The 27,704-nt window shown below is 50.0% G+C and overlaps 2 protein-coding genes across 2 annotated transcripts; one reads left to right on the top strand and one right to left on the bottom strand.

The window, feature by feature from the left end:
- Positions 1-10,177: 10,177 nt before the first annotated feature.
- Positions 10,178-11,140, top strand: LOC101542769 (olfactory receptor 1C1). Its single transcript, XM_004611607.2, has one exon. The coding sequence runs from the start codon at positions 10,178-10,180 to the stop codon at positions 11,138-11,140; it is 963 nt and encodes a 320-aa protein (XP_004611664.2).
- Positions 11,141-18,949: 7,809 nt separating this feature from the next.
- Positions 18,950-19,882, bottom strand: LOC101542510 (olfactory receptor 14A16-like). Its single transcript, XM_004611606.2, has one exon. It carries the CDS (start codon positions 19,880-19,882, stop codon positions 18,950-18,952), a length of 933 nt encoding a protein of 310 aa, XP_004611663.1.
- Between the last annotated feature and the right edge of the window lie 7,822 nt (positions 19,883-27,704).

Here is a 27,704-nt window from a genome sequence, read left to right as displayed (position 1 = left end):
CCACCCCCACCCATCACCACAGCGCCCTGTCACAACCCCTCCGTCATGAGCCAGTGCTCTCAGACCCCAAATATGCAGTGATGAGGGAGCATGAGCTAGAGTCTCTTCATCTTGGTGGACGACACCCATTTGTTCCCAGCCTCCTTAGTGCCGCCTTCCTGTCTTTGTTCCTCAGACCGCACATGAGGGGGTTCAGGGTTGGGGGCATCACCGTGTAGAACACAGACACCAGCAAGTCCAGGAGCGATGGAGACTTGTGCAGCTGGGCCAGGTAGAGCTGCAGGAAGAGCCCCACATGCAGCAACCGCAGCTCCCGCGTACTGGCAAAGCCCAGCAGATACCAGGCGCCCTCATACGTGAGGTGGTCCATTGCCCTGGACTGTGGCCAAGTGGTGTGAAAGAAGAAAGAAGCAACCTGAGATGCAGGCCACAGGCGTGACAATTCTGTTCATTTGACCTGCCCCACTGCCCACTGGGTGTGCAGCTAGAACATTCTAGGAGCCTCTGTGAGGCTTGTTGCCTGTCTGGTTCTGCTCACCCAGTGGGACTTGTCCTGTAAGCCACAGCACAGCGAGAGAAGGCAGGGCTCACAGCAGGTAGCACCAACTTTCCCGCTGAACCAATAACTAGAGTTTTTATGCTGTATCTGCCCTGCACATGAGTGATCAATCATACTGGTGAGCTTTGACATCTGCTCACTCCTTTATGATCCAGGGTGTCATCTCCCACCAGCCCGACTAATGCACATGCAGCCAGCAGCCAGCGTCCTCACTCTGCTCACCCAGTCCTTCTTCCTGAGGAGGGAGAAGGGTGGCACTAGGGAGGGGGAACTCATTTCCGAGTGTGGTATGCACGTGCCTGTGTGCACATGTAGTGTGCATGTGTTTGGGTGCACACAAGAACACATGCACACTGACAAGTACAAAGACACATGCACAAGGACACATGCAAACACAGATACATGCGCACACATACATGTGCACAAATACTCCACCTGCATACAGACATGTGCACAAAGACGTGTACACACATGCACACGTCTCTGTTGCATGAGTCTGAATGTGCATCCATCTGTGTGCATTGTCTTTGTAGTTTTGTCAGTGTGCATAGGTCCTTGCACCGTTCTCTGTGTGTGTGCAATGTTTTTGTGCACATGTCTGGTTACATGTGTCTTTGTACTTGTAACTCTGTGCATGTTCTGTGCACATGTGTTTGTGTGTGCTCATGTCTGTGTGCATGTGTCTGCATTTGTCTATGTGTATATGTCTGTATGCATGTGTCTGTGCACATACCTGCATGTGTCTGCATTAGTCTGCATGTATATGTGTGAGCATGTGTATGTACACATGTTTGTGTGCACATATCTCTATGTGCATGTGTCTGTGTGCACATGTCTGTGTGTAGGACTCTTAGTTTGCACATGTCTACATCCATGTGTCTGTGCACATATCTCTTTTACATGTGCCTGTATATGCACATGTCCTTGTTCATGTGATTATATATGCACATGAATGTGTGCATGTGTCTGTGCACATTCTATGTACACTTATCTGTGTGCAAGAGTCTTTGTGTGCATGTGTGTCTTGGGCTGTGTTTCTGCTGGGTCCTAGATACACTTCACTCTCTTTGAGTTGCACTCTAATTCTTGAAACTGTGGGAAATTGTCAGAGAAATGACAATTCAGAGAAACACAATGTCAGAGAAACAAATCCAGGAACAAAACTGGGTTTGTTCCTGGGTTAGTGTTCACTGCAGCTCTGCAGACACACCCCTTCTCTTCCATGAGTGACCCCATCCCAGCCTCATAGCGGGCATGCTTGGCTCCACAGACCAGCTCTGAGGACTCACTGGCTTCCTCTTTAACAACTTAGATATGTCCATGTTCCCCCTCATCTAACAGAAGTTTGTTATTTTCCCTCTTGCCTGTCAAGCTGCACAGTCCTGCCATGATACCTGAGCCTCAACTCAAGTCATGCCATCAGAAAGTGTTTGTGTGTGTGTGTGTGTGTGTAGGTGGGGGGGGGGGGACCCTGCAGTCAGGAGCAGTTAAGGGGTAGAGGGCTAACCCTGCAGTCTGCAGTAGACAGGGGGTGGAGGGTGGTCCTGACCCTGCCATCAGGAGCAGACAGCCCTATGTGCTGTTCTATCACTCCAGCCCCAGACATGAAATTAAAAGAAGAGCTAATCTGTCGATGTACATTTACTGTTGATTGTAGTCAGCTAAGCAAGTCAGCACTGGCTGAAATGTCAGAAACTCTTGCTTCTAAGCAGTACAGATTTCTATCAATTTGCCTTGATATGAACCCTCCAAAGGTTCCTTGAATTCTTCAGACTAATACGAATTATAATCATTAAAGTTTGAAATGTGGAGATTAGCTCATGGGTGTGACCTTGTCCATTGGTTTCGATGACTACCAACCCCATAATTCGGGAGGTGAGGATTAGTCCTTTGCTTTGAGCCAACCTGTGCCTCGGGTGGCAGCGCCCTGCTCCTTTCAGAATGAGACCAGCCGGAACTGGTCTCCTGCCGTGCCAGCACTCACTGACTTCGCTCATCGTCACCTCTCCAGCATGTCCCTCATGCTGGCCATAGGTCGAAGGAAGCCTGGCCTTTGTCACCACTCTCAGTGCCTTCAGACACTTTCCTCCCAGAGGACAGTACCTGAGACACAGACAGAGCCTCTTTTGTTCTGTAGAATCAATCTGGTGGGTCGTTCTTGGATCTTTCTTCCTAGCGGAGTCTTATGGGAACTCTGTGGCTGTGATTCTGCAGTTGTGGAATCTGGAGGCTGCTTGGCTCTGAGCCAGGGGGGCCTGTTCCCACACTGTGCTCTGAGAGGAAGGGAGTGTGTCATTAGCCTCCTGAGGTACTGTGGCCTGGAGGAAGGCTGGGTGTCTGAGGAACAGCCCTGGGACTCATTATGCTAACAAGGTAGCACAGAATCGCCTGGAGCTCTCCAAGGCCTGTCTCCTGAGGGTCCTCTCTGGCCTGCTACTCCTGGCGGGTCGGCAGGTAACACAGGAAAGGCAGGCAGCTGACACAGGCAGGGATTCTTGAGGAGCACAGGCCCAACTCTGGCCAGACCCAGAGGGGCCTGCAGGTGTCTGTGAACACTGCTCCGGGGGGGGGGGGGGGGGGGGGGAAGGGGAGGGAGAGGCGTGTGTCCAATCAGGAGGCGCCTCATGGGTGCAGGCAGAACCCATGCTTCCATCCCATCAGTCAGACAGTTGCCAGACTCAGTGTTTTCAGGAATTGCGGGTGCTTGAAGGATGACTGTGACAGGAAAGGCCTTTGTGATTGAACAGAGAATTCTTCAGAGTAGCCCTTGGTGTTAATAGTTATGTCCATTGTCTTTGAATGTTAAATTCCCCTGGAAAGTATAAGCCTTCACTTACAACGTCCGCGGACATGAGACCAAGAGCATTTTCTCAGTTCTCTGTTTCCTTGTACTCTTTATTTATTTGGCTTGGGACTACATAGAGCTTGGCTCAAGTGATCACTCCTGGCAGTGTTCGGGGGAGCATGTGGGGGTCCTGGGCACTGAACCCAGGAGGGCCATGTGCAAGGCAAGTGCCTTACCCACTGTACCAGCTCTCCTGCCACATGAGTCGCTATTTTCTAGTTGAATATTATATCATGCTAATTTTGTTTTTTACATATATGCTCTTTCTAATATTTAAAACTTTTGAATTTTATAAAATTCCCGGATATATAAGCCTTGATTTATTGTCTACAGGGCACTTCTTGATTCTCTTTCTTTATCCAATCTAATATAGTGGGTTTATTGTATTTTTTAAAGATCTTTTTTTAAAAATATAAAAGGTTACTTATGTATTTGTCTGTTAATTATACATATAGCACAATTCTTCATGTATAACCCTCCACATACCTGTGTATCAAACATCTACAAGATGATAATAAACTTTCATAAGGCACGACATCAAGAGAAACAAATTCTTGTTCCTTCCCTGGATATTTCCCCAGGGACTGTGCATCCCACATACTAGAATTTAAAAATACCTGGGTTCAGTAACCAAAGACTGCAGTGTCATGCTGCTGCCTAAAATAAATTGCATATCTGCTGATAATGTACGATAAAACTCAAGCTTTGACCATAGAATCAGAGTCATTAAATACATAGGATTAATCTGTGAACAGATAAACATAAAACAATTTTACTCTGAAAACTGATAGAGCTGAAGATGTATAGAGATTTTAGAACACTGGAGGCCTAAACCATGACCATGTAGGAACCAGAGTGATATGACTGACTTGGTTCGGATTCCCAGTGCTCCATACAGTCGTCCACCAGGCCCCGCCAGGAGTGATTCCTGAGTGTAGAACCAAGAGTGAGCCCTGAGAACTGCTGTGGTGTCCCCCAAAACAAACAAAAATGGTTCTAACAGAATTCCCTCAGGAGATTTACATATATATATATATATATATAGACAATATATTCCCTCAAGATTACATATATTTATAGGGAGGGATACTGGGAACATTGGTGGGGAGAATGGGCAGTGGTGGAGGGATGCGTACTACATCATTTTATGACTGAAACATAATCTTAAAAGTTTGTAAATCTCTTAACTTTATCTCTTGGTGATTCATTAAAAAAAATTTTAAAGAAGGAGAGGGACAGGTAAAGAAATAACAAGCCAGAGACAACAAAAATATTTATATATATGCATATATATCAACAATACAACAGGTCTTATGCAATAAAATTAATTGCTAGAAAATATAGCTGAATTATAGAACACAATTTAAAGATCTAAGAACATATTCAATAAGAAGGCATAACTCTGGGTTAATACATGAGGTATAAACATCTCAAGGTAATAAGGTTATATAGACACCATTCCCTTGCCTCCAAGAGAGAATATGATTATAACCCCCATCTCTGTGAACCTTGGCAACATAAACTAGTTTACAGCCACCAATTCAAGGGATTGCAGGCGACTTGGGGGGTGGAATATGGGCATGAGGAAACTAGAAGGAACCCAAGGAAGCTGGATGGTGAAATCACTGATTTTCTGCATCCTCTGTGAGAGGATGTTCTCACAATATATAAACAAGAACACAAAGAAAGAGTTTAGTGTGACACAAAATTGCACAAAGGGATTTAAAGTACTATTTGCTTGTAGAAATCACCATCACTGTCACTATACTGTCACTGTCATCTTGTTGCTCATCAATTTGTTCAAGCGGGCATCAGAAATGTCTCGCACTGTGAGACTATTGTTACTGTTTTTGGCATGTCCAATATGCCACGGGTGGCCTGCCAGGCTCTGCCGTGTAGTCACGATACTCTCGGTAGCTTGTGGGGCTCTCCCAGAGGGACGGAGTAATCGTACATGGGTCGGCTGCGTGAAAGGGAATGCCCAACCGCTGTGCTATCACTCCAGCTCAGAAATCACCATCATTGGTTTTATTTTATTTATTTTATTCTTTGTTTTTTTGGGATCAAACTCAGCTATGCTCAAGGGTAACTCCCGGCTCTGCACTCAGAAATTATTCCTGGTGATGCTTCAGGGGCACTATGGGATGCCAGGGATCAAACCCATGTCTGCCACGTGTAAAGGATGGACCCTTCCCGCTCTACCAATGCTCCAACCCCTAACAGCATTGGTTTTAATTTGAATCTAATTTGTATCTTATTGACTTAACAACTACTGATTTAGATATTTTAATTTCTTCTAGGTGAAATATTGGCGCTCTTTAGTTTTCATTTCCTTTGACAAGAGTTTGTGTCCACCAACAGCTTTTACTTGAATAGCATTTGAAATGGTTTTTGTTCTCTTACCAATACAAAAACGTTGGTGAATCACATGAAATAGTTTCTTCTTTGTCAGGGGCTGGGAACTCTCAGCATTACTCAGGGCTTACTCCTGGCTCTGCGCTTAGTGGTCACTCCTAGCAGAGGGTGGGGCATCGTACGTGGTACTGGGGATCAAACTGGGGTCAGTCCGTGGAGCCCCAGCAACTTTCCCCTCTACTACAACTCGGGCTCACGAAAGAATTTCTTGTTCTAGTTGATGACTAAAAACCTCTACCTAGGAAATTTACCTTGGTCACTGGAAGTCTTTGTTTCCACACCCCTCCTCTGCCCCCAAGAAATGGCCTTCTGTGTCCCTTGCTGCAGTGCTCAGACCTCAGGACTCTGCAGGGGATCTGCCCTCAGGAAGCACCCAACCTTGCTGTTCCATGCATGGAATTAAGTTAGTCGGCTGTTGTCACACCTAAAATCAGTTTACTCATTGCTGTCTAGACTCTGAGGGGCAGATGTCAGCTCCACCTCAGCACGGTTGATTTAGCTGCAGATCATCTCCACAGGGCCAGCTCCAGAGCCCCACTGGTGCCCTGCCAGCCCTGTGTGTGGAAGTTTTCCGCTGTTGCCTGGAAAGTCCCACAGACTGAGTGAGAACTTGGGGTGGGGTGGCACGGTGGCCAGTGTGAGCTGTGAGTGTGGTCAGTAAAGAGCTGGTGAGGCTGTGGGCACAGCCTTCCTTCGAGGTGAGGGAACTGTGGACACTGAACGCAGCCCCGCGAACATAGGACAGAGGTATCTGGCACAGCATGTCACCTGTCGCACTGCAGTCACGGGCCATCATTTCCACTTCAAGCAGAACTTTTGTTAACCGAGAGAGCCAGACTGGAAGAGCGTCAGGGAGCCTGTGCTTGAGGCAGCATCACACACTTGCAGAAATGTCCTCGATGGGAGAAACTCGAGGGAAGGGGAGAGGGGACACACCCAAACAGGGAAAGGACAGCAAGAAGCTGAAATGCTGCTCAGAAGCAGAGCTAAATGGACTTCTTCTGAGTCTGGCTGACCAGGGCCCAATGAAGATGGACACTTGGGTGGGGCACGCTCTCCGTTTTCCCAGTTTCTACCCTGGTTCTTTCACCTGTAAGAGAAACCCCCCTCCCATCTACTGTAGGGAGAAATCGATTGATCTAAGAGACCCGAGTCATTAGAAGGAGCACTCAGACATGGGACAGCCCCAAGGGCACTGGGCCCTGGGGAGGGGGTGGGCCCAGTCTGCCTGGGAGGGGACATAAGGAAACAGCGGGTGCCAGAGGGAGTCCTCCTGCATGGCCCCAGAGAGGCTTCTCTGCTCTCCCGCCACGTCTGCACACAGACCATTGCCTGTCTGCGGGAGGGAAGGCTCAGCCCGTGAAGGAGTCAGTGACCAGGGTATGTACGGAACTGCCTGTGCCCCTACTGAGGGCTTCCTGGGCCTCACTCCGCAAGTTCTAACAGCAAATAGTTCAATGAAGCTAGTAAATACTGTAAGGGCAGATTAATTTCTTATCATGCAGCTCTAGAAGAAAACCCGGCAATTATAGGACATGCTCTGAATGGGATGATGTAGTGGAAACTTCCTCCAAAAATTCATTCATGAGGCAAAATCATGTGATTTCTCCAAAATATTCATTGCATTTTACTTTCAATTTACATTTTTTTTTTAATTCAGGGAAAAGGACTACAATAGCGCTCAAGTTAATGGTATTGATGTTCAAAATTACTGCCTTCTCCATGTCCAGTCAGAATGTTCAGGACCCTCTTCATATTCTTTCATCGAGTCTGATTCAGAAGACCTTTCCTCTCATCCCTGCCCCCATATTTGTTCATACCATTGTGGTTTGGATGCAAACTGTTACCTCCCTTCGGTACACCACCGGTGTGCCTGAGACCCTTCACTTACATTCCCATGTTACATGCTTGGAGTCTTTTTGTTTGTCTGTTTATTTGTTTTGGGTTCCACTGGTGATACTCAGGTATTAGTCCTGGCTCTGCATTCAGGAATTATTCCTGGTGGTGCTCGGGGCTACCAGAGATACCAGAGATACTCAGGTGGGCCTCGTGCAAGGCAAACGCCCTGCCTGCTGTCCTATCACTCTGGCCCCACCATGTTACATGCTAGTGACCTAATTGTTCCCACTCCTCACCCCCACTAATCTGGCATGCTCAGATGAATAAATAAAAATAAGTGGTACACACACACCTATGGCGAGATACTGTGCAGCCACAAGGAAAAATTAAGCCATTCAGGTCACAGCAACTTGGATGGATTTGGGGGGTATCAGCTTGAGCAAAATAATCCACAGGCAGGACAAACTGAAGATGATCTCGTGTGTGGTAGGTAGAGATTAAAAGGAGGGTGTGTGCATTCATTGTCTCCATAAACAGTATTTTGTAGCAATGACGTGTCCTTTGTCTGCATGTACGTGTTGCATACCAAGGGTTCAACATCACAGTTAAAATTCTGCCAGCAGTGTGTCACTGGCCTCGGTGAAACAGACAGCAGAGAAATAGCTTGATGTGAAGTCAGCATGCAGAGTTAGGAAATGGGTATAACTGGGCCACAGAGAGAGTTCAATGTGGTCAGCTCAGAATTTGCACGCAGACCAGGCTCGACCCCGGCATCACTTACAGACCCTTGAGCAGTACTGGGGGATTTCCTGAACACAGGTACCCCAAAACCTAGAAGAAACAGGGCATCGCAGATCCTGCCTCAGAGAGGGAAGCTCGCTCTGCAGGACACCCCTTTGTGGGACACCCCTCTCAAGGACAGCATGAAAGGGGCTCCTTCCTGTCGTGGCTCAGGGGACACTGAGTTGGTGGGGAAGGCATGGAAGTGGGTAGGACTAGAGGCGTCTCCGGAGACAGCATCGGGATGCTCCAAGAAAATGTTGCAGGAAGAAGGCTCTGCACAGCTCCTGCGCTGCCTGTAGCCTGACACAGAAGGTGCCCCCTGGGCTTGTGCAGAGGCAGGGACTCGTGTCCAGAGAGCAGTGGGAGCCGCAGGTCAAGGCAGATTGAGGGCATAGAAGTGACTCTGCTCTAGTGGAAGAAGGGAAGAGCCTCTGCAAGAGACCATCCCTGAGCACTGGATACAGCGAGCATCAGAGTCAGGGGAACAAGGGTCAGAGTCAGGGGACAACCATGATCAGTGACAACCATGCTGGACAGAGGCAGGGGCATAGGGGATCGTGACCTCCATGCCAGACAGAGGAGCACAGCGGTGAGTGATATCCATGCTGGACAGAGTCAGGAGCACAGGGGTCAGTGTCGTCATGCTGGACAGAGTCAGGAGCACAGGGGTCAGTGTCATCATGCTGGACAGAGTCAGGAGCGCATAGGGGTCAGTGAAGTTTGGGCTGGGCAAAGAGGCACAGGGGTCAGTTACATTCGTTCTGGACAGAGTCAGGAGCATAAGGGTGAGAGATATCCATGTTGGACAGAGTCAGGGACATAAGGGTCAGTGACTTCTGACTGTACAGAGGGTCACAGGGCCCAGTGACCTCTGTGTGAGGCACAGTCAGGAGCACAGGGGTTAGTGACCTCTGTGCTGCAAAAAGTCAGGGAGCACATGGGTCAGTGGCATCCATGGTGGAAAGAGGTACACAGGGATCATTGACGTCCAAGCTGGTCAGAGTCAGGAGCTCAGGGGTCAGTGACCTCCAGGCTGGACACAGGAGCACAGACATTAGGGACATAGCTGCTGGACAGAGGAGCACAGGGATGAGTGGTGACTGACCTGGGCAGGATCAGGGGCACAGGAGTCAGTAAAGTCCATGTTGGGCAGGGACTTGAGTGCCCACTTCAGGGAGAGTCCCTGCAGGACTGCCGTACCTCAGGACCAAAGACTGGAAGCTAACCCAAGGAGCAGACTGTGTTGGGGATTTTGTGCACACAGACTACTTGTCCAAGGGAAGGGGACTGCAGTGTGCCCTCCGTCCTCCTGGGAAGGACTTCATCTCCAGAGCAGCGAGACAGATACGCACTGAAGCAGTTGTTCCCAAGGGGCCGAGCAAGTGCACAGTGGCCAACACAGACTCCCAGTCAGATGGGAATCTTGTGAGCAACCTAACACCCAACAGATATCCCCACGTAGTTATTGTGACAGAGTCACATTTTTATATGGGAGAGGAAATCTTTCTCTAAGAAGGTGCGTGTCTGACCAGCTTGCCTCTGGATCTCTGGACAGAGCACTGCACAGACAGTGTCTGGGAGAGCATGTGGAGAGCTCCTCACTTTACCCACACGCAGGCACCATGCCTGCACACACACGAGTCATCACGTGTATGACCTTCTGCGCGTCCCTAGCAAAGGGAAGCTCTTGTTTGTTGATCCCCTGCCTTTCCCGTTTGCTCTTGTAGATGGGGGCCATGGAGAAGACCAATGGAACGCTGGTCGAGGAGTTTGTCCTGCTGGGCTTGTCCCTCCCGGCTGAGCAGCAGCACCGCCTGTCAGTGCTGTTCCTCTGCATGTACCTGGTCACCGTGTCGGGGAACACACTCATCATCCTGGCTATCACCTTTGACCCCCACCTGCACTCGCCCATGTACTTCTTTCTCAGCAACCTGGCCCTCGTGGACATCTGCTTCTGCTCCACCACCATCCCCCAGATGGTGGCCCAAACCCTGTCGGGCTCCCGCACCATCCCCTATGCCCTCTGCCTCACACAGCTCTTCTTCTTCATTTCCTTTGTGAACATGGACAGCCTGCTCCTATGTGTCATGGCCTATGACAGGTATGTGGCCATCTGCCACCCTCTGCACTACAGCAGCATCATGACCCTGCGGCTGTGTCTCCAGCTGGTGGTGGGGCTCTGGCTGCTCACCTGCCTGCACGCCCTCCTCCACACGGCCCTCATGGCCCGCTTGACCTTCTGTGCGTCCAATGTCATCCACCACTTTTTCTGTGACCTCAACCCCCTTCTTCAGCTCTCCTGCTCTGACATCTCCATCAACATTCTGGTCATTTTCATAGTGGGAGGCCTGCTGGCCATCACCCCCTTTATCTGCATCCTCGTCTCCTACGGGTTCATCTCCACAGCCATCCTGAGGGTCTCCTCTGCACAGGGCAAGCAGAAAGCATTCTCCACCTGCGGCTCCCACCTGGCTATGGTGGCGCTGTTCTATGGCACAGCCATTGCCGTCTACTTCAGCCCCTCCTCCTCACACACACCAGAGAGGGACACCCTGTCGGCCATCATGTACAACATGGTGACCCCCCTGCTGAACCCCTTCATCTACAGCCTGCGGAACCGGGACATGCAACGAGCACTCCGCAGCCTGCTGTGCCGTGGCCGGGCCCTTGGCAGCCAGCCGGAGCCCAGGGAGGGGTGAGGCAGCCTGTGCCCGGTGCACCCTGAGCCCCACCCCCAAGGGCTCACAGGGGAACCCTGTGCCGGGCCCATGCTCCCATGAAGGCAGAGGCCCAGTGGGCGGTGTCACAGGCTGCAGCACAGATGCATCCGGGCGTGAGCTGCCAGTCAGCCTTTGCTGAGTGTCCCGGGGTGCCGGCTCCTGGGGTGGTCCCTGTCGGGCTCAGTGGACAGGCACTCCTGAGCCGGGCCACACTGGCGTACAGGAGCCCTCCTTGCTGCTGGACAGGGGGCTGGACTTGAGAGGGGAAGGTTTAGCTGCTGTGTGTCAAAGCAGATGGAGAATCGTGGCGGGACAAGATCCCAGGACGGGAGTCTATGGCCGCAGTTGGCTCCCATTAGCCACGGTAGGCGAACTGTCACGTACCCGCACACGGGCAGCTGCTCCCAGGTGTGGCACAGCCCATCTGTGAGGTGTTATCCCATGCCTAGGCCGCCCATCCACTTGCCAGCAGCAGCCCCAGAGCCGGTGTGCCCTTCTCGCCAGGGTCATCCTCACAGCTTCCCCCAAGGAGAGCCACTTAGACCAATCCAAGTTGCCCTGGGAGTTCCCAAGTGCCCCCGGAAGGAGAACTCAGCCATGGCCTGAGCACTCACAAGGGAGCAGCACAGGAATAGGGTGGAGCAGAGGCTGCTGGTGCGGGAATACGGAGAACAAGGTGCTGTAGAGGGTGCTTGGGGAGACAGTCGGGTGTTTCAGTGGGTGCTTGTGGACGCTGGGAATGGGGTGCTCCCAAAAAACTGAACATGGGGTCCCTCGTTTCCCATGTCCTCCCTGCTCCTCTGGGGTGACATGTCCGTGGGTCTGGGGAAGGTGTGGGCCTTGAGAGGGCTACTTTGCCTCACAGAAAGGATCTCAGATGTGACACTAACCACATTTGTCATGGCTTGAAGGGAAGAGGCCTGGCAGCAGCCTGCCAAGGGAGGAGGCCTGTGTCCCTCAAGGGTCGGCTTTGATCGGTGTGCTGGGAGTGATCTGGCCACGCTATCCTTGGCTCCAAGAAGAGCCGGCATCCATATTGCCTAACTCTCAGAACTTGTGGGCCCCTTAGGATCTTGGTTACATATGCTGAAAATGGTTACTTATGACCCAGACTTTCTGTGTACACAGGGTCAGACTGTTACAGAAAATATCTCAATCCATTGCCTTTGACAAACGCAGAAACATGCTTTATACGCTCGATTGCAGAGCAGCCAATTGCTTTCAGCCTATTTTGATTTTAATAATAAGTAAGATTATGTCTCGTCATTAAAAACTTAATTCTTCCAAACTGACAGGTCTTTGCGTGTGTACACCTCTTCGGGTGCATATAGTACAGACAGTATAGATAAGACATTCAAAGCTTGATAGACACAGGCAGTAAGTTCCATGGGCAGAGGAGGGGATGGGTCCACTGCTGTCCTTATTCTCCAAGCCTTCTCTAGATTCTCAGCCTTGTGCCCTAGAATCACTGGCAGCGCAGTGTCTGGGCAGAGGCAGGGCTGTGCTCACTTCCTCAAACAGTCCCATGGTTGGAGGCGTCATGGGGAGTCCAGTCTCCTTTCCCCTCTTCTTTTCATTTGTTCTCCTTTCCTTTCTTTCTTTCTTTGGGGTGGGAAGAATGGTGTTTTGGGGCCAACCCGGCGGTCTCGGGCTTACTCTGCTCAGAGATCACTGTAGTTTGGGGACCATGTGGGGTGTCAGGGATCAAGTCCAGGTGAGTTGTGTACACAGCAAGTGCCCTGCCCTCTGCCATCTCCCTTCATGCCAGCCCGGTCCAACTCCTTTCTCTGTTTGGACATTGCTGCTCCAACTTCCCCCTCTTCGGGTGGCATGTTCTCAGCTGCCAACCACTGTGTCCACCCTCTGTTGCCCAAACCCCTCAATTCCTTCCTCGTACCCTCGGGGGACAAAGCTCAGATTGCTAGTGGCCATCCTAGGCCCAGACCAGCTTCCCCACCCTGAAAATTGTTGTGGGTTTTTTTGTGTGGGGTCTCACTGGGGTCACATTCCTTTTTGGATCTGCTCCTCATTTCCCCACATAGACCAGCTTCAGCACCTCCTCATGGCTCCCGTGTCACTGTTCACAGGTGCCAGCTCTGAGCTTCTGTGGCCCGTGTCTGGCTTGGCCATTTAGCCACAGCTGGGCCTCATGGCCTAGCATGTGTCTGGAGCAGAGGGAGACACTGTGTTTCCCTCCTGTTCCCAGAGAGAAAGTGAGAAAGAGGAAGAGAACCGGGGAGTGGACAGACAGTCAGCTGTGGCCCTCCCCCGCCTCTTTACCTCTTTGCGCCTTTCCTTTCAGGATAATGCATGCAGCACACCCTCCCCCGCCTCTCTCCGCTTTTCACACGTCACCTGTGCCAGCAGTGACCATACAGTGGTCACTTGATTTCTGTGACTGCCCATCAGCCTGCCACTCTGCTGTCAGTCAGAGGAAAGGCAGATCCCTGTCTGCCCTGGGATGCTAGCCACCCCCACCCAGCACGGCGCCATCCCCGTCACAGCCCCTCCGCCATGAGCCAGTGCTCTCAGACCCCAAGTATGCAGTGATGAGAGAGCATGAGCTAGAGTCTCTTTATCTTGGTGGACGACACCCATTTGTTCCCAGCCTCCTCAGTGCCGCCTTCCTGTCTTTGTTCCTCAGACTGTACATGAGGCGGTTCAGGGTTGGGGGCACCACCGTGAAGAACACAGACACCAGCAAGTCCAGGAGCGATGGAGACTTGTGCAGCATGGCCAGGTAGAGCTGCGTGTAGAACACAGACACCAGCAAGTCCAGGAGCGATGGAGACTTGTACAGCATGGCCAGGTAGAGCTGCAGGAAGAGCCCCACATGCAGCAACCGCAGCTCCCGCGTACTGGCAAAGCCCAGCAGACACCAGGCACCCTCATACATGAGGTGGTCCATTGCCCTGGACTGTGGCCAAGTGGTGTGAAAGAAGAAAGAAGCAACCTGAGATGCAGGCCACAGGCGTGACAATTCTGTTCATTTGACCTGCCCCACTGCCCACTGGGTGTGCAGCTAGAACATTCCAGGAGCCTCCATGAGGCTTGTTGCCTGTCTGGTTCTGCTCACCCAGTGGGACTTGTCCTGTAAGCCACAGCACAGCGAGAGAAGGCAGCGCTCACAGCAGGTAGCACCAACTTTCCCGCTGAACCAATAACTAGAGTTTTTATGCTGTATCTGCTCTGCACATGAGTGATCATCATACTGGTGAGCTTTGACATCTGCTCACTCCTTTATGATCCAGGGTGTCATCTCCCACCAGCCCGACTAATGCACATGCAGCCAGCAGCCAGCGTCCTCACTCTGCTCACCCAGTCCTTCTTCCTGAGGAGGGAGAAGGGTGGCGCTAGGGAGGGGGAACTCATGAGGGTGTGAGTGTGGTGTGCACATGTCTGTGTGTGCATATCTTGTGTGCATGTGTTTGGGTCTACAGAAGGACACATGCACACTCACACGAGTACAAAGACACATGCACACCACACCCATGCACAAAGACACATGAAAACACAGACATGCACACATAGATGTGCACAGACACTCCACCTGCATACAGACATGTGCACACATGCACACGTCTGTGTTGCATGAGTCTGAAAATGCATACATCTGTGTGCATTGTCTTTGTACTTCTGTCAGTGTGCATAGGTTCTTGTCTCTGTGTGTTTGCAGTGTTTTTGTGCACATGTCTGGTTACATGTGTCTTTGTACTCATGTCTCTGTGCATGTTCTGTGTGCATGTGTCTGTGTGTGCTCATGTCTGTGTACATGTATCTGCATTTGTGTGCATGTGTCTGTATGCACATGTCTGTGCACATATCTGCATGAGTCTGCATGTATATGTGAGCATGTGTATGTACACGTGTTTGTGTGCACATATCTCTGCATGTGTCTGTGTGCTCATGTCTGTGTGTAGGACTCTTAGTGCGCACATCTACGTGCATGTGTCTGTGCACATATCTTTTGCATGTGCCTGTATATGCACGTCTTTGTGCATTTGCTTGTATATGCACATGGCTGTGTTCATGTGTCTGTGCACATGTCTATGTGCACTTTTCTGTGTGCAAGAGTCTTTGTGTGCATGTGTGTCTTGGGCTGCATTTCTGCTGGGTCGTGGGTATGCTTCATTGTCTTTGAGTTGCACTCTAATTCTTGAAATCGTGGGGAATTGTCAGAGAAATGCAAACTGGGTTTGTTCCTGGGTTAGTGTTCTCTGCAGCTCTGCAGACACACCCCTTCTCTTCCATGAGTGACCCCATCCCAGCCTCATAGCAGGCATGCTTGGCTCCACAGACCAGCTCTGAGGACTCACTGGCTTCCTCTTTTTTTTTTTTAAATTTTATTAGTTCACCATGTGGAAAGTTACAAAGCTTTCAGGTTTAAGTCTCAGTTATACAATGCTCAAACACCCATCCCTTCACCAGTGCACATATTCCACCACCAAGAATCATAATATACCTCCCCCCTGGCTTCCTCTTTAACAAACAACTTAGATATAATCTCTGTCCATGTTCCCCCTCGTCTAACAGAAGTTTTTTATTTTCCCTCTTGCCTGTCAAGCTGCACAGCCCTGCCATGATTCCTGTGCCTCAGCTCAAGTCATGCCATCAGAAACGGTGTGTGTGTGTGTATGTGTGTGTGTGTGTGTGTGTGTGTGTGTGTGTAGGTGGGGGGAGGACCCTGCACTCAAGAGAGCCCTGACCCTGCAGTCAGGAGCAGTTAAGGGGTAGAGGGCTAACCCTGCAGTCTGCAGTAGACAGGGGGTGGAGGGTGGTCCTGACCCTGCCATCAGGAGCAGACTGAGGTGGCCTGACCCTGCCATAAGGAGCAGACGGAGGGGGCAGGGCTGGAATTGCTGCTAGGAGCAGGGCACTGTGCTGCCAGTCCTCTCTGCCTTTCTCCTGCTGTCCCGTGGAGAGGCAGGGGCTGAGTGCACGCCACGAGTATGTGGCAGGGACCTGGCAACCTGCAGAACCAGGCACTGCAAGCTCTCTCGTGTGGCTGGAAGTTTGGGGCTCTGCTTGGCCTGGCCACTAGCCACGTGTGTGCAGTGAGCACCAGCTGCGCCCAGCTCACACCAGGGAGAGGGTCTTGATGATCTCAGGGCAGAGGCCAGCAGGGTCCTCCTGCCCCTCTGGGCTTAGATGCTGGGAAGCTTCTAGAAGAAGTGGCCCTGGATTTCACTCCTTGCTTCCTGCCCTCACTGCTAGCCCCCCAATGCCGTGCAGGGAGTGGTGGGATTTCTCCAAATCCTAAAGCTTTAAATAAACCTCTAGTGTAGTTGTCAAATTTATTCCACTGAATATTACTATAATATTATATGTTAACATTCATCAAAAAGGAATTATTTTATTTCTGTGATATTGTGCTTGAAATTGTGCTTTTGTTCATTCCTTTAGCCTAAGTATATGATTATGTCCTTGCAGATAGATATAATGGGATGGTTGTTTCCAGCTTTCTTTATTCATACTTAGAGTTGAGTTGCATTGGCTAGTAACTACAGTGCATGTCTAAAGAAAAATCTGTGGTCACCTTACCTGGCTTATGATATCATATCGTAACATATAGCATATCATAGCATATAGAAAGTATATCCTATTCAGTATTACCTAATTTTCAGGATTCTGGAATGGGGTGAATATATGCACATACATATGTATATATTATGTATACTTGTACATAATAACCTCCTAATTTTTACTTCATGTGTGTATATTACATACTTTCTGAAATACATGTATCAATCTAAATATAAAAATAATTCTAAAAATTCTTAAAAGGAGTACCAAATTGGAGAACTTTTGGTGATTCTGTTTGCATTATAGAAACAAATAAATCAGATAAAGAGTTATAAACATGTTTATATAAAGACATAAACACACAGATTGAAAGTAACTGGCTTCCACACAGATTGATCATAATGAAACAGGGAAAGATTGTCTTTGTTAAAACAAAATTTGGATAGAAAATATGTACAGAAAAAAGTAGAATCTCAAATGTTACTTTGTGCTGTGTACAAAACTAGCTAAGAAAGGGTCATTGACTAAATGTAAGAGGTAAGTTTGCATATTTTCTAGAAGAATATAGAGGACCTTTAGAAGATTTGAATCACTGTATCAGTGTATCACTGTCATCCTGTTGCTCATCCATCTGCTCGAGCGGACACCAGTAACGTCTCCATTGTGACACTTGTTACTATTTTTGGCATATCGAATATCGAATACGCCACGGGTAGCTTGCCAGGCTCTGTCATTCGGGCAGGATACTCTCGGTAGCTTGCCGGGCTCTCCGAGAGGGGCGGAGGAATCAAACCCAGGTCGACTGCATGCAAGGCAAACGCCCTACCCGCTGTGCTATCGCTCATTTGGATAGTCTCAGAAATTTTGTGTAAGACATACTGAAAACTGTACTGCCAAAAGGAGGTAAGGTGTTATGCATGACACCTCAGCAGCAGCAGTACTGTAAACCACAGAGCCTGAAGGGAGGAAATTGAAAAAGGAGAAAGTGGGAGGCATAGAGGCAAACTGGTGGGCAGGGGGGAAACTGGGGACATTGGTGGAGGGAAGAGGCACTGGTGAAGGGACTGGTGTTGTAACATTGTATTCCTGAAACTCAGCCATAAATAACTTTATAACTTTGTAATTTCTGTGATTGAAGTTTGAAAAGACGCACTGAAAACTGTCAGCATGAAAGACACTAGTCCTGACTTCCCGGAAATGAAGCATGCTCTTTGGGAAGCCTAGTTAAGGGTCTGGGGAGAGCAGACTCGAGGACACCTGCTCAGTCATTAGTCTGTGGATCTGTGAGTTACCAAGCATGACACCCGAGGACACACAGCCTTTATGGGCAGAGCAGAACCACTGGGTCCATGTCATCAAGAGAACAAAAGGGGGACTCTGGACACAAAATAAATGTTTTCTTCAACATTTGAAGTCTGAATTTGGCCATTTTCACTTCAGAGGTGTGGATATTCAGGAGATTAACCACTTGCCACTGGCATCTGTTTACGTGGTAACTAACATTGAATAGGATTGAAATCTCCCTTTATCCGTTGCATTGGCCACATCCCTCCCTGAAGGAAGTGGTGCGATGGCAGTGGCCCAGCCTTCCAGAACTCCCGTGAGCTATTGTGTGGGGGTTGCTTGCTCTCTCTGCTGTCTCCTGAGTGAATGCCAAGTGTCCCGTCACCCCACTCCCTGGAAAAGACATGAGTGGTACATTCCTCGTGTCTCCTCCTGGGGCTGGGATGCTTCCCATCCCAGTGTTGAAAATACCCATTGAAACAGCCATTTGAAGACAGGAATCTGTCCAGAGAGAGTTTGCCCTGGAAAGACCCACCCCCACCACTCTTGACAAGGCCTCCGTCCGTGCAGGAGGCCATTCTGTTGAGAAAGACACCACTGGGTATGAAGTCTCTCAGGGATTCAAGCCGAAGTTGATCCTCAGATTCAGAACAGATGGAGCAGAACCTGAGATTTGCGTTGCTGGGAAGGATCTTCCAGGGGCCTCAGTGAGTGGCCCCAGCACCCGTAGTCCACCCCTCGCCCCGCCATTCTGTCTGTCTTCAGCAGGAGGCGGTGACAGGTCCTGGCTGCTCTCATCACAGAATGTTCAGAAGTGTCAGTGTCAGAAATGAAGCCAGAGAACTGCACAGGTGCTAATGCAGACAGCAGACTCAGTGCCCAGTGACACAGACCACAGGCCTTCCACGTGGACTTGCCCACAGCTTTCCATGGCCTCCGCTTGGCAGCCACCAGAGGTTCCAGCACTCATCCCTAAAGAGATCAGTTAGAAGGTGTGGACTTGCCAGAAATGATGCTGAGTAGCGCATCCTTGATATCTTTATTTCTCAAGCTATAGATGACAGGGTTCAGAGTCGGAGGCACCACAGTGTAGAAGACAGACAACAGAAGATCGAGAAGACAAGGAGAGTCTGACTTGGGCATCAGGTAGGGAGCACTGCCACTGGACACAAAGAGAGTGGTGACGAAGAGATGGGGCAGGCAGGTGGAGAAGGCTTTGGATCTGCCTTGGGCCGATGGGATCCTCAGCACCGTGTGGAATATGTATGCGTAGGACACCATGATGGAAACAAAGCAGCCCACAGCCAAGACAAAGATGGCAGCCGTGATGGCCACGTTGGCTGTCTGCGTGCCAGCACAGGTGAGCTTCAGTAAGGAAGGAACGTCGCAGAAGAACTGTTGAACAAGGAAGCCGCAGAAGGTCAAGGAGAACGTGCTGGCGGTGTAGAGGCCCCCACCAAGGCCCCCGCTCAGCCACGAGGCCGCTGCCAGGCGAGCACACAGTGTCCTGCTCATGATGAGCTCATAGCGCAAGGGATGGCAGATGGCCACATAGCGATCCCCGGCCATCACTGTCAGTAGCACCAGCTCGGAAAAGGCCAGGTAGAGGACCAGAAAGAGCTGGGTGGCACAGCCGAGGAAAGAGATGGTCCTGCTGCGTGTGACGGAGTTAGCAATGGAGTTGGGCACGGTGACCGAGATGAAGGCTGCGTCCAGCAGAGACAGATGCTTCAGGAAGAAGTACATGGGTGTGGACAGGCGCTGACTGAGCGAGGTGAGCATGACTATGAGAGCATTTCCCCCCAGGGCCGCCACGTAGATGAGCAGGAAGAGCGTGGCATGGAGGGCCTGGAGCTCAGGAACCTCTGAGAAGCCAGCCAGGGTGAAGTCTGCCCTACCCGTGCCGTTGGCCATTTTGGAAGAAGAGAGCACTGTCGGGGAGAGGGAGGTCGGCAGCTCATCAGGGCCTCGGCGTCTGCGCAAGAGGTCTTCCGACCCTCATGGCCCCATCCAGCACCCACCCTCGCTTTGTCGCACCACTGGAGGCCCTCTCACATGTCCTGCTCTTTCACACAGACCTCCTTCCCCCGATAGCTGGGAAGCTCTGGCTTTGCTCGGGAGGACGCCTACGTGCTCATCTCACAGAGTCACTCCTGCCACTGTCCCTGGTGTGGGGAGTCTACGTGGTTGCACAGAGCTGTGCCTCCGCTCCACACTATAGCCCACTTGAGGTCCGCCCTCAGGGGCCGCAGGGGCCTGCTTGGGCTGGTGCTTCCTCCCAGTGCATGAGTGATGGTGCCTGGCAAGACTGCCATCCTGCTGGGCACAGGGCAGCGAGCAGGGAGCCCCCCGCAGTGCTGGCTGGGACTGCAAGGCCTCAGGCACGTCTCGGGGATCCACAAGCCTGCTGCCTGCCTTGGGCTGCCACTCATCAATGCGCGCACACACGCACACACACACACACATACACATACACACAACCACAGACATACCCATATACACAAGCACAGACATATACACACGCATGCACATGCATGTACACATACACATACAAACATACACATACACACAACCACAGACATATCCATATACACACATACACACAAGCACAGACATACACACACATGCACATGCATGCACGTGCACACACATACACACACATATATACATACACATACACACAACCATAGACATATCCATATACACAAGCACAGACATATACACATGCATGCACATGCATACATGTGCACACACATACACACATATATACATACACATACAACCACAGACATATCCATATTCACACAAGCACAGACATATACACACACATGCACATGCATGCACGCACGTGCACACACACACACACAGAGGCCCCTGAGCCAACAACTCTTTCCCCAAACTCTCCCTTTCTGTTGTCCAGAGTAGGTTGAGCATTTAATACCTGTGTATCAGAATAAGTATTTTCCATGAATTTGATTGTGGTTTTGTGTTTTTCTTCAGCAGTCATTTAGACTAGCACCCAGGACTGCTATGGAAAACTGTTGGGAATTGGGTTTTGTTCCGGGTTGGGGGGCTACACTCAGCTTGTTTAGGGGGTTACTCCTGGCTCTACAGTCAGGAATTAATCCTGGTGGGCTCAGGGGACCAGAGGGAATGCCAGGGATTGAATGCAGACCAGCCACATGCCAAGCAAGTGTCCTACCTGCGGTCCTATCACTCCAGCCCCCGCTGTGTGATTGTTAAGGAAACAGCAGATCTTATTGCAGTCTGTGGGGCCTACGGTTCATAGCACTTTTTAGCCCCACAAGATCATACCTTTCATGGACAAACGGGTGCACTCACATGACGATCACCCGCTAGTTTTCAAGCATCTCCATGTGAAAGAGAAGCGCCTCACTGCTGGCTGACAGCTGATTCCAGCCTGGGGTCCAGTCTTCCTTCCTCTCCCCTTCCACAGGCTGCATTTGGCCTCTTCTCAGCCGGCAGCCTTAAAGCCTTGCCTGCTCTGTCTCTTCTGAAGACCCCAGGGCCTGAAAGAAGCTCTCAGGAGATGTGCTCCCCAAACATTTAGTGGATCAGCAACTGTGGGTAATTGCGTGCTCTGAGCAGCGTAAGCAGGGTGGTCCCAGAGGACCCCTGTTGCTTGAGCAGAGCTCTCCCTCTGCCTTTCCAGGTGACCCAAGAGCTTCCTTTCCAGGATGGCGAGGAAGCCTCCCAGGGATGAACAGGGCCTCGTGCTGCCATCAGCATGTGCTCCTTCCTCTGCCCCCACGGTGCCTCCAGTTACCCCCCTGAAGGTCCAAGACACGCAAACTTTGTTCCTACATGTCTGGGGCCTGGGGTCATGTGTCTCATTCAGCAGCGGTCATCTGGGCCATGTTTCTTGGAACACGCTGCCTGCGACTCGTTTTTCCCTTCTTCTCGTACTCTTTCAACAGACACTTGGTTTCCCAAAGGAGCTCCAGCCTCTTGAGCCCCACATTTCTCTCTGTGTATGTTTTCGTTCTTGCCATCAGGGTCCGTAATGTTACCCATCTGCCTTCAGTTTTGCCAGTTATTTCTCTGCTCAGATTGGATGTTGTACTTTTCACTGAACTTCTTATCTTATCTCAGTGATTATGCTTTTTAGCTAGAGGCTTTGTTTTGGTCTTCATCATTTTATTTTATTTTTTTAATCATTAAAAATTAACTTTATTAACTGTATCCATGTATTTACAAACATAAAGTGTGCAGTGCTGAAATTAAGGATTTACCAGGGTTTTCAGGTTGTCTTATCTTCCTATTTTCCATTATTCAAAATTATTTTCTTCATCATGCTGCTGCAACGCAATTAGATATACATCTAATTCTCATTTTTAAAAAGATTCACAGAATCAAGACCTTCTAGAGTGTTTTCAGACTATAGTTTATCATAACTATATTTAATTAAATTCAATTTGTGACAAGTACTTCTATCATTGTGGAAGTCAAATGACAACTCATTCAATTAAATAAGCAGGTATTATCCCAACTGTGCTGACTCCATCTAAGCAGAAGGACCAGAAACCCACAAAGCAACTGGTTCTCGAAAGACCAGAGTGGCATGTCCACACTTCTGCATGAATCTCTTACGCAGTGTTGTCTGTTACATAAACCCCAAAAATCAGATTTTCTGGAAGTGCATGGGACCCTGCCAATCTCATAAATGTCCATTTCATCATTTCCAAAAGGCATAATTTGGCACAATATTCAGACTTACTCTGTTTTCTAGAGGGTTACCTAAGACAGGACATTAGATCCTGAGGGCAGTAAAACGAGATTTCATAGTGCTGAAAATGCCTCTCAGGAGTCTAATACACACATACAGAGGCTTCAGGTAGGAGTAATTAAGCAGTCCACGATCTAATTAGAGATGTACCCAGAACTGCACCTTTTAATTTTCCTTTCCTTTTTCTTTGCTTTTGCTTTTTGGGTCACACCCGGCGATGCACAGGAGTTACTCCTGAGTTTGCACTCAGGAATTACTCCTGGCGGTGCTCAGGGGACCATATGGGATGCTGGGAATCAAACCCGGGTCGGCTGCGTGCAAGGCAAATGCCCTACCCGCCGTGCTATTGCTCCAGCCCCGAACCTTTTAATTTTCACTGAGCTCAAAGATTTCCCCCACCAACTTCCCACAGGTTAGAAAATTAACTGGAACACCTTAAAAATGAACTGCAGTCCACTGGACACTTCTAGTGGACTGTGGTTCTATTTCCAACAATTGTATCTATTAAATGTACCTATTTCCAAGAATAGTTTTGTTGATTGATTTCTGCAGCCCATGGAGGTCTTTACTTTTAAAAAGAAGAGTGAAGTAATGGGCTGGAGCAATAGCACAGTGGGTAGGGCGTTTGCCTTGCACGCGGCCAACATGGGTTCGATCTCCAATTGGTCTCCCAACACCACCAGGAGTAATTCCTGAGTGCAGAGCCAGGAGTAACTCGAGCATCACTGGGTGAGACCCCAAAAAGAAAAAGAAAAAAGAAAGAGTGCAGTAACCTCATTAGATTAAGTTACATCTCTTAATGCTTCCCCTCACAAAAAGAGCTTGGAAAAATGAACTTTCTTGGTTTTGGTGTTTCAGTTTGGGCCATACTCAGCTATGCTCAGGGCTTACTACTGATTCTGTATTCAGGGATCATTCCTGGTGATGCTGAGGGTGCCAGGTATTAAACCTGTGTCGGCCACCTGCAAGGCAAGCACTCTACCTGTTGTCCTATAGCTCTGGCCACCACCTCCCCCAGAATATTCTGGAACTCTAAATAACTTTAGGTGTAAACACTGGTCTTCATCATTTTAATACCTCCATTGATACTTCCATTTTGTTTCCACATCATTGTCCTATCTCGCTTTATTTTGTCCAGGATTCCTTTCAGCAGCCTGAGTATATTTTTTGGTACCCATTGTTTTGACAACTCTCTCTCTCTCCCTTTCTCTCCCTCTCTCTTCCTCTCCCTCTCCCTCTCCCTCCCTCCCTCCCTCCCTCCCTCCCTCTCCCTTCCTCTTTCCCTCCCTCCCTCTCTCTCTCCCTCTGTCCTTCCCTCCCCTCTCTCTCTCCCTCCCCCCCTCTCTCTCATCACCAGGCTTAACCAGGAATGATAGCTGTCCTTTGATTTTTTGGCTTTATGGCAGAAATTTGTTTCCTGTGTCCGGGGTATGTGCGTCTGCATGCACATGGGTGTGTGAGCACTGTGTACTCTGACCATTAGAGCCCTCCTCTGCCCCAGGCTTGCTGAAAATCTTTGTCGGTGGGGTGGAGGGTGTTGGAGGTGAAGCATGTGCTCCCCTTCCTGCTCTGACCCTTCATTGGAGACCCTAGTAGTCTTCTTGCTTAGATTCCATTCTGGTGACTTTTGGAAATAGGTTTGATAAGGGCCACACCCACTAGGGCTCCATTCATGGCGATACGTGGCCTTATGTCTAGGCTAATGGTTTAGTGTTTGGGCCTAGTAGTGTTCAGGTGCTATTGTGGCTGCACCGAGATACTTGGAGGACCTGCATTGCCAAGGATCAGACTTCCACGTGTGGGATCTAGAGAGACAGCACAGCAGCTTGGGCACTTGCCTTGCACACTGTCAACCTGGGTTCGATCCTTGGCATCCCATATGGTCCCCTAAGCACCACCAAGAGTGGTCCCTGAGTGCACTGTAAGGAGTAAGCTCTGAGTATCGCTGGGTGTGGCCCCCAAACAACAACAAAAACTTCTGTGTGTACACTACCTCCTGAGCCTGGCCTTGGACCCTCAGAGTATTTCAGTGATTTGAGTTTGGGCATTCGAGCAGGGAGGGGAGAGGGAACACATGCCTGCACCCACGGTCAGCCTCTGATAGTGCCAGTCTCCCCACCACGACACCCCACAGCCTTCTCCTGAGCGAGACCCCACCACAGGGGCCAGCCTCCTCCCAGCCTCCACCTTCTCAGCCTCTCCTGAGCTGCCTTCCCAGTGAGTGTCCTGCTTCTCCTCCTGACCTCAACAGTCAGCTGCATGTCCCCACCAGAACCATCCCCCAGCTTCTGTGCCTACCAGTGCCTGACATGTGGGCCTGTCGTGTCATTTGGGAGCACTGCTTTCATTTACTTATTTTTAAAAGACACTTTTTTTGTCAACGTGAAATCACAAAGCTACTAATGAATGGGTTTCAGTCGCGTTTCAGCACCGATCCCTTTACCAGTTCCACCTCCCTCCGCCAAACCCACCCAGCCCCACTTGCCTCCCATCCACTAGTCAGCTTCTATGAGAGGAACTCTGCATATATGTGCCCGTAGCTTTATGCGTGTGCATGTATTTTTCCACATGTGTATATGTTTTGTGCTGTGGTTTACAGTACTGCTGCTAGTTGGGTTTCATACATAATTCTGTGCCATCTTTCAGCACCACCTCCTCCTCCACCATAGATGATAGACATTGGCCCCTCCCTGCCCTAACCCCAGCCCCCTCAACTGGCATGCTTCTGAGTGACTCCACAGACCTCCCCAGGTGCACCGCAAACGGGCACCTTGCATCTGACTGTGCGGATCTAGAGGCTCGGGTCTGTGTGGGGGCGGAGTCCCCTTCGGGCTGCAGGGCTGGGGAGGCCACTACGTGGGCACATGACCATCACAGCCTGTGCCTGGTGATTCCCAGCTGCTTCTCCATCCCCTCCCTGCGGCTGAGCCGACCGATTGGGTGTTCTACATTCTGGTGACACTGGTCCTGACGTTTTCTCTTGGGTTTTCAGGCCTCTGGGGATCAAGCTCCTGACAGGCGTCTCTACCCTCTGCTGACCTCACCCTCTTGAAGACGTGATTGTAAGTTTCCATTTTTGACTTGCTTTCTTTTCTTATTTGGGCCGTAGCTGGCGTAGTGGGGGCTTGGGGGAATCTTGGCGGGGTTTGGAGGCCCTGTTGCAGTGCTGGGGCTCAGCTCGGGTCGGCCATGTGCAAAGCCAGCGCCCTGCTCCCTGTTCTCTCTCCACCCCTCGGCTTGTAACTGTTAATGGCTCGCTCCCCTGAAATGGATTTTAATGCTATACAATTGACAAGATTCTCTCTTTCTCTTTCCCTGCGTGTGTTACGGAGCTGAGCCCATGCTGCTTCCCTCGGCGACAGCAGTTCTCACGTGCGCCAGTCTTGATGCAGTCCTGGCCCCGGTGCTCTGCCTGTGCCTGGGAAATGGCAGCTTGCTGCGGCAGTGTTTGGGCTGGCTGGTTAGCCTGTGGTGTTCCTGTGAGAGCTTTTAGGAAGGGACAGAGTCTGAGCAGTGCACTTTCCTAGGTCCTGCTGAGATACGCTGGAGACAGCTTCTCTCTCACACTTCTCAGCTGGAAGAATAAAGATTCTGTTTTAAATAATTGATCATGTGCAGGGATCAAGTTCAGTTTGTTAAATGATTGGCGAGTGGGTAATCAAACAGAAAATCAGTGCAATTAAGACTCCAGGAGGCTCCGTGTGCCTGGGGGCGCTTCCGGGGCCCAGGGGCACCTGCTGACCCTCTCCCCAGAGCGTCCTCGGAGCTCTGTGGCAGTCCCAGGGTGAAGGGCACGATGCCAGGGCCCCAGCTGATGCAACATGGCTCACAGGGGGCTCTCATGGCTGATCGCCTTGCCCTGGCCATCAGGGGAGAGGGAGGAAGAGCCGCTCGTGGATTCTGGCGTTTGTGGTGCAGGGGTACAGGGAAAAGATTCCATGGTTCCTAGTGAACAAAGGAGTCTGTGCACACACACACGGCAAAGGTGCATCAGGTGGAACTCGGCAACATCCCATCCCTGGAATCCCGCTCCGTGGGTCGTGAGTGTACCTGGGGGGCAGCAGGACTATTTCCAGGGTGGCCTGATCCAGGGTCTTTGGGATGCTTTGGAATCAAAATATTCTCCCGTACTGGTGGGACATCGTTGGGTGATGACTCTGGCTTATAAATGGAAACAACCCAATAAACTTAGGAAAGACTAAGTTCTCTTCTAGTAAGGTGCTGTTTTATTTTGTTTTATTTATGAAAGTGTTAAAGGGTTTTAAATGAATTTTTCTGGTGTTCCCATCTCCTCCTAAGGTTCCCTGGAGCCTGGGCTATTCCACCCTGACTTTATCGGAGCGGAACTCAGTCATTTTTCTCTTTACTCGGGAGAAGGGTCTTTCTCTCAGGATGATGTGGCCTGTTCTTGACGCGAAGCTCCACTGACAGTCCTCCCAGATGGTCCAGGATTTCTTTGTCAGTGCCAGGAGGACATGCTCAGGCAGATCCATTTCATACTCGTGGTGAGGGATGAGCCATCTCTCAGGCCAAGGCTCCTGACTTACATGACTAACGTTAATGTGATATTTTTCCTGTGGAACCGGAGAATCAACCTGAGGGAAAACATTCTAAACTTCACAATTCATCCCAGTTTGTTTTTCCTGTTATAAATTCTAGGTGAAGTTAGTGACACTGGTTTTCAGTTGAAACCACCTATCGTTGGCAGATGTACAACTTTGCCTCTGTTACTCAGGTACCACAGCAAGAAGATCAAGGATGTTTGGTGACTAGTAGCTACAGGTCAATTTAGTGGGACAGTTAGACAAGCCTTGACCATAGAAACTGAACCTCACTTTTTAACCCAGTCTAATCATTTCTGTGGCAAATAAAATTACCTGTGTGTACATGCATATGTTCTATGTGACATATAACACATTATTGACATTGTTAGATGGTTCCTAGCAAGATTAGTGAATATCTGACTCTAAAAACAACCCAGCCACTAAT

Source organism: Sorex araneus, chromosome 2, assembly GCF_027595985.1.
Source record: "Sorex araneus isolate mSorAra2 chromosome 2, mSorAra2.pri, whole genome shotgun sequence".
NCBI lineage: Eukaryota > Metazoa > Chordata > Mammalia > Eulipotyphla > Soricidae > Sorex > Sorex araneus.
The sequence above is the reverse complement of the archived record's forward strand: the minus strand, read 5'-3'. Positions and strand labels throughout refer to the sequence as shown.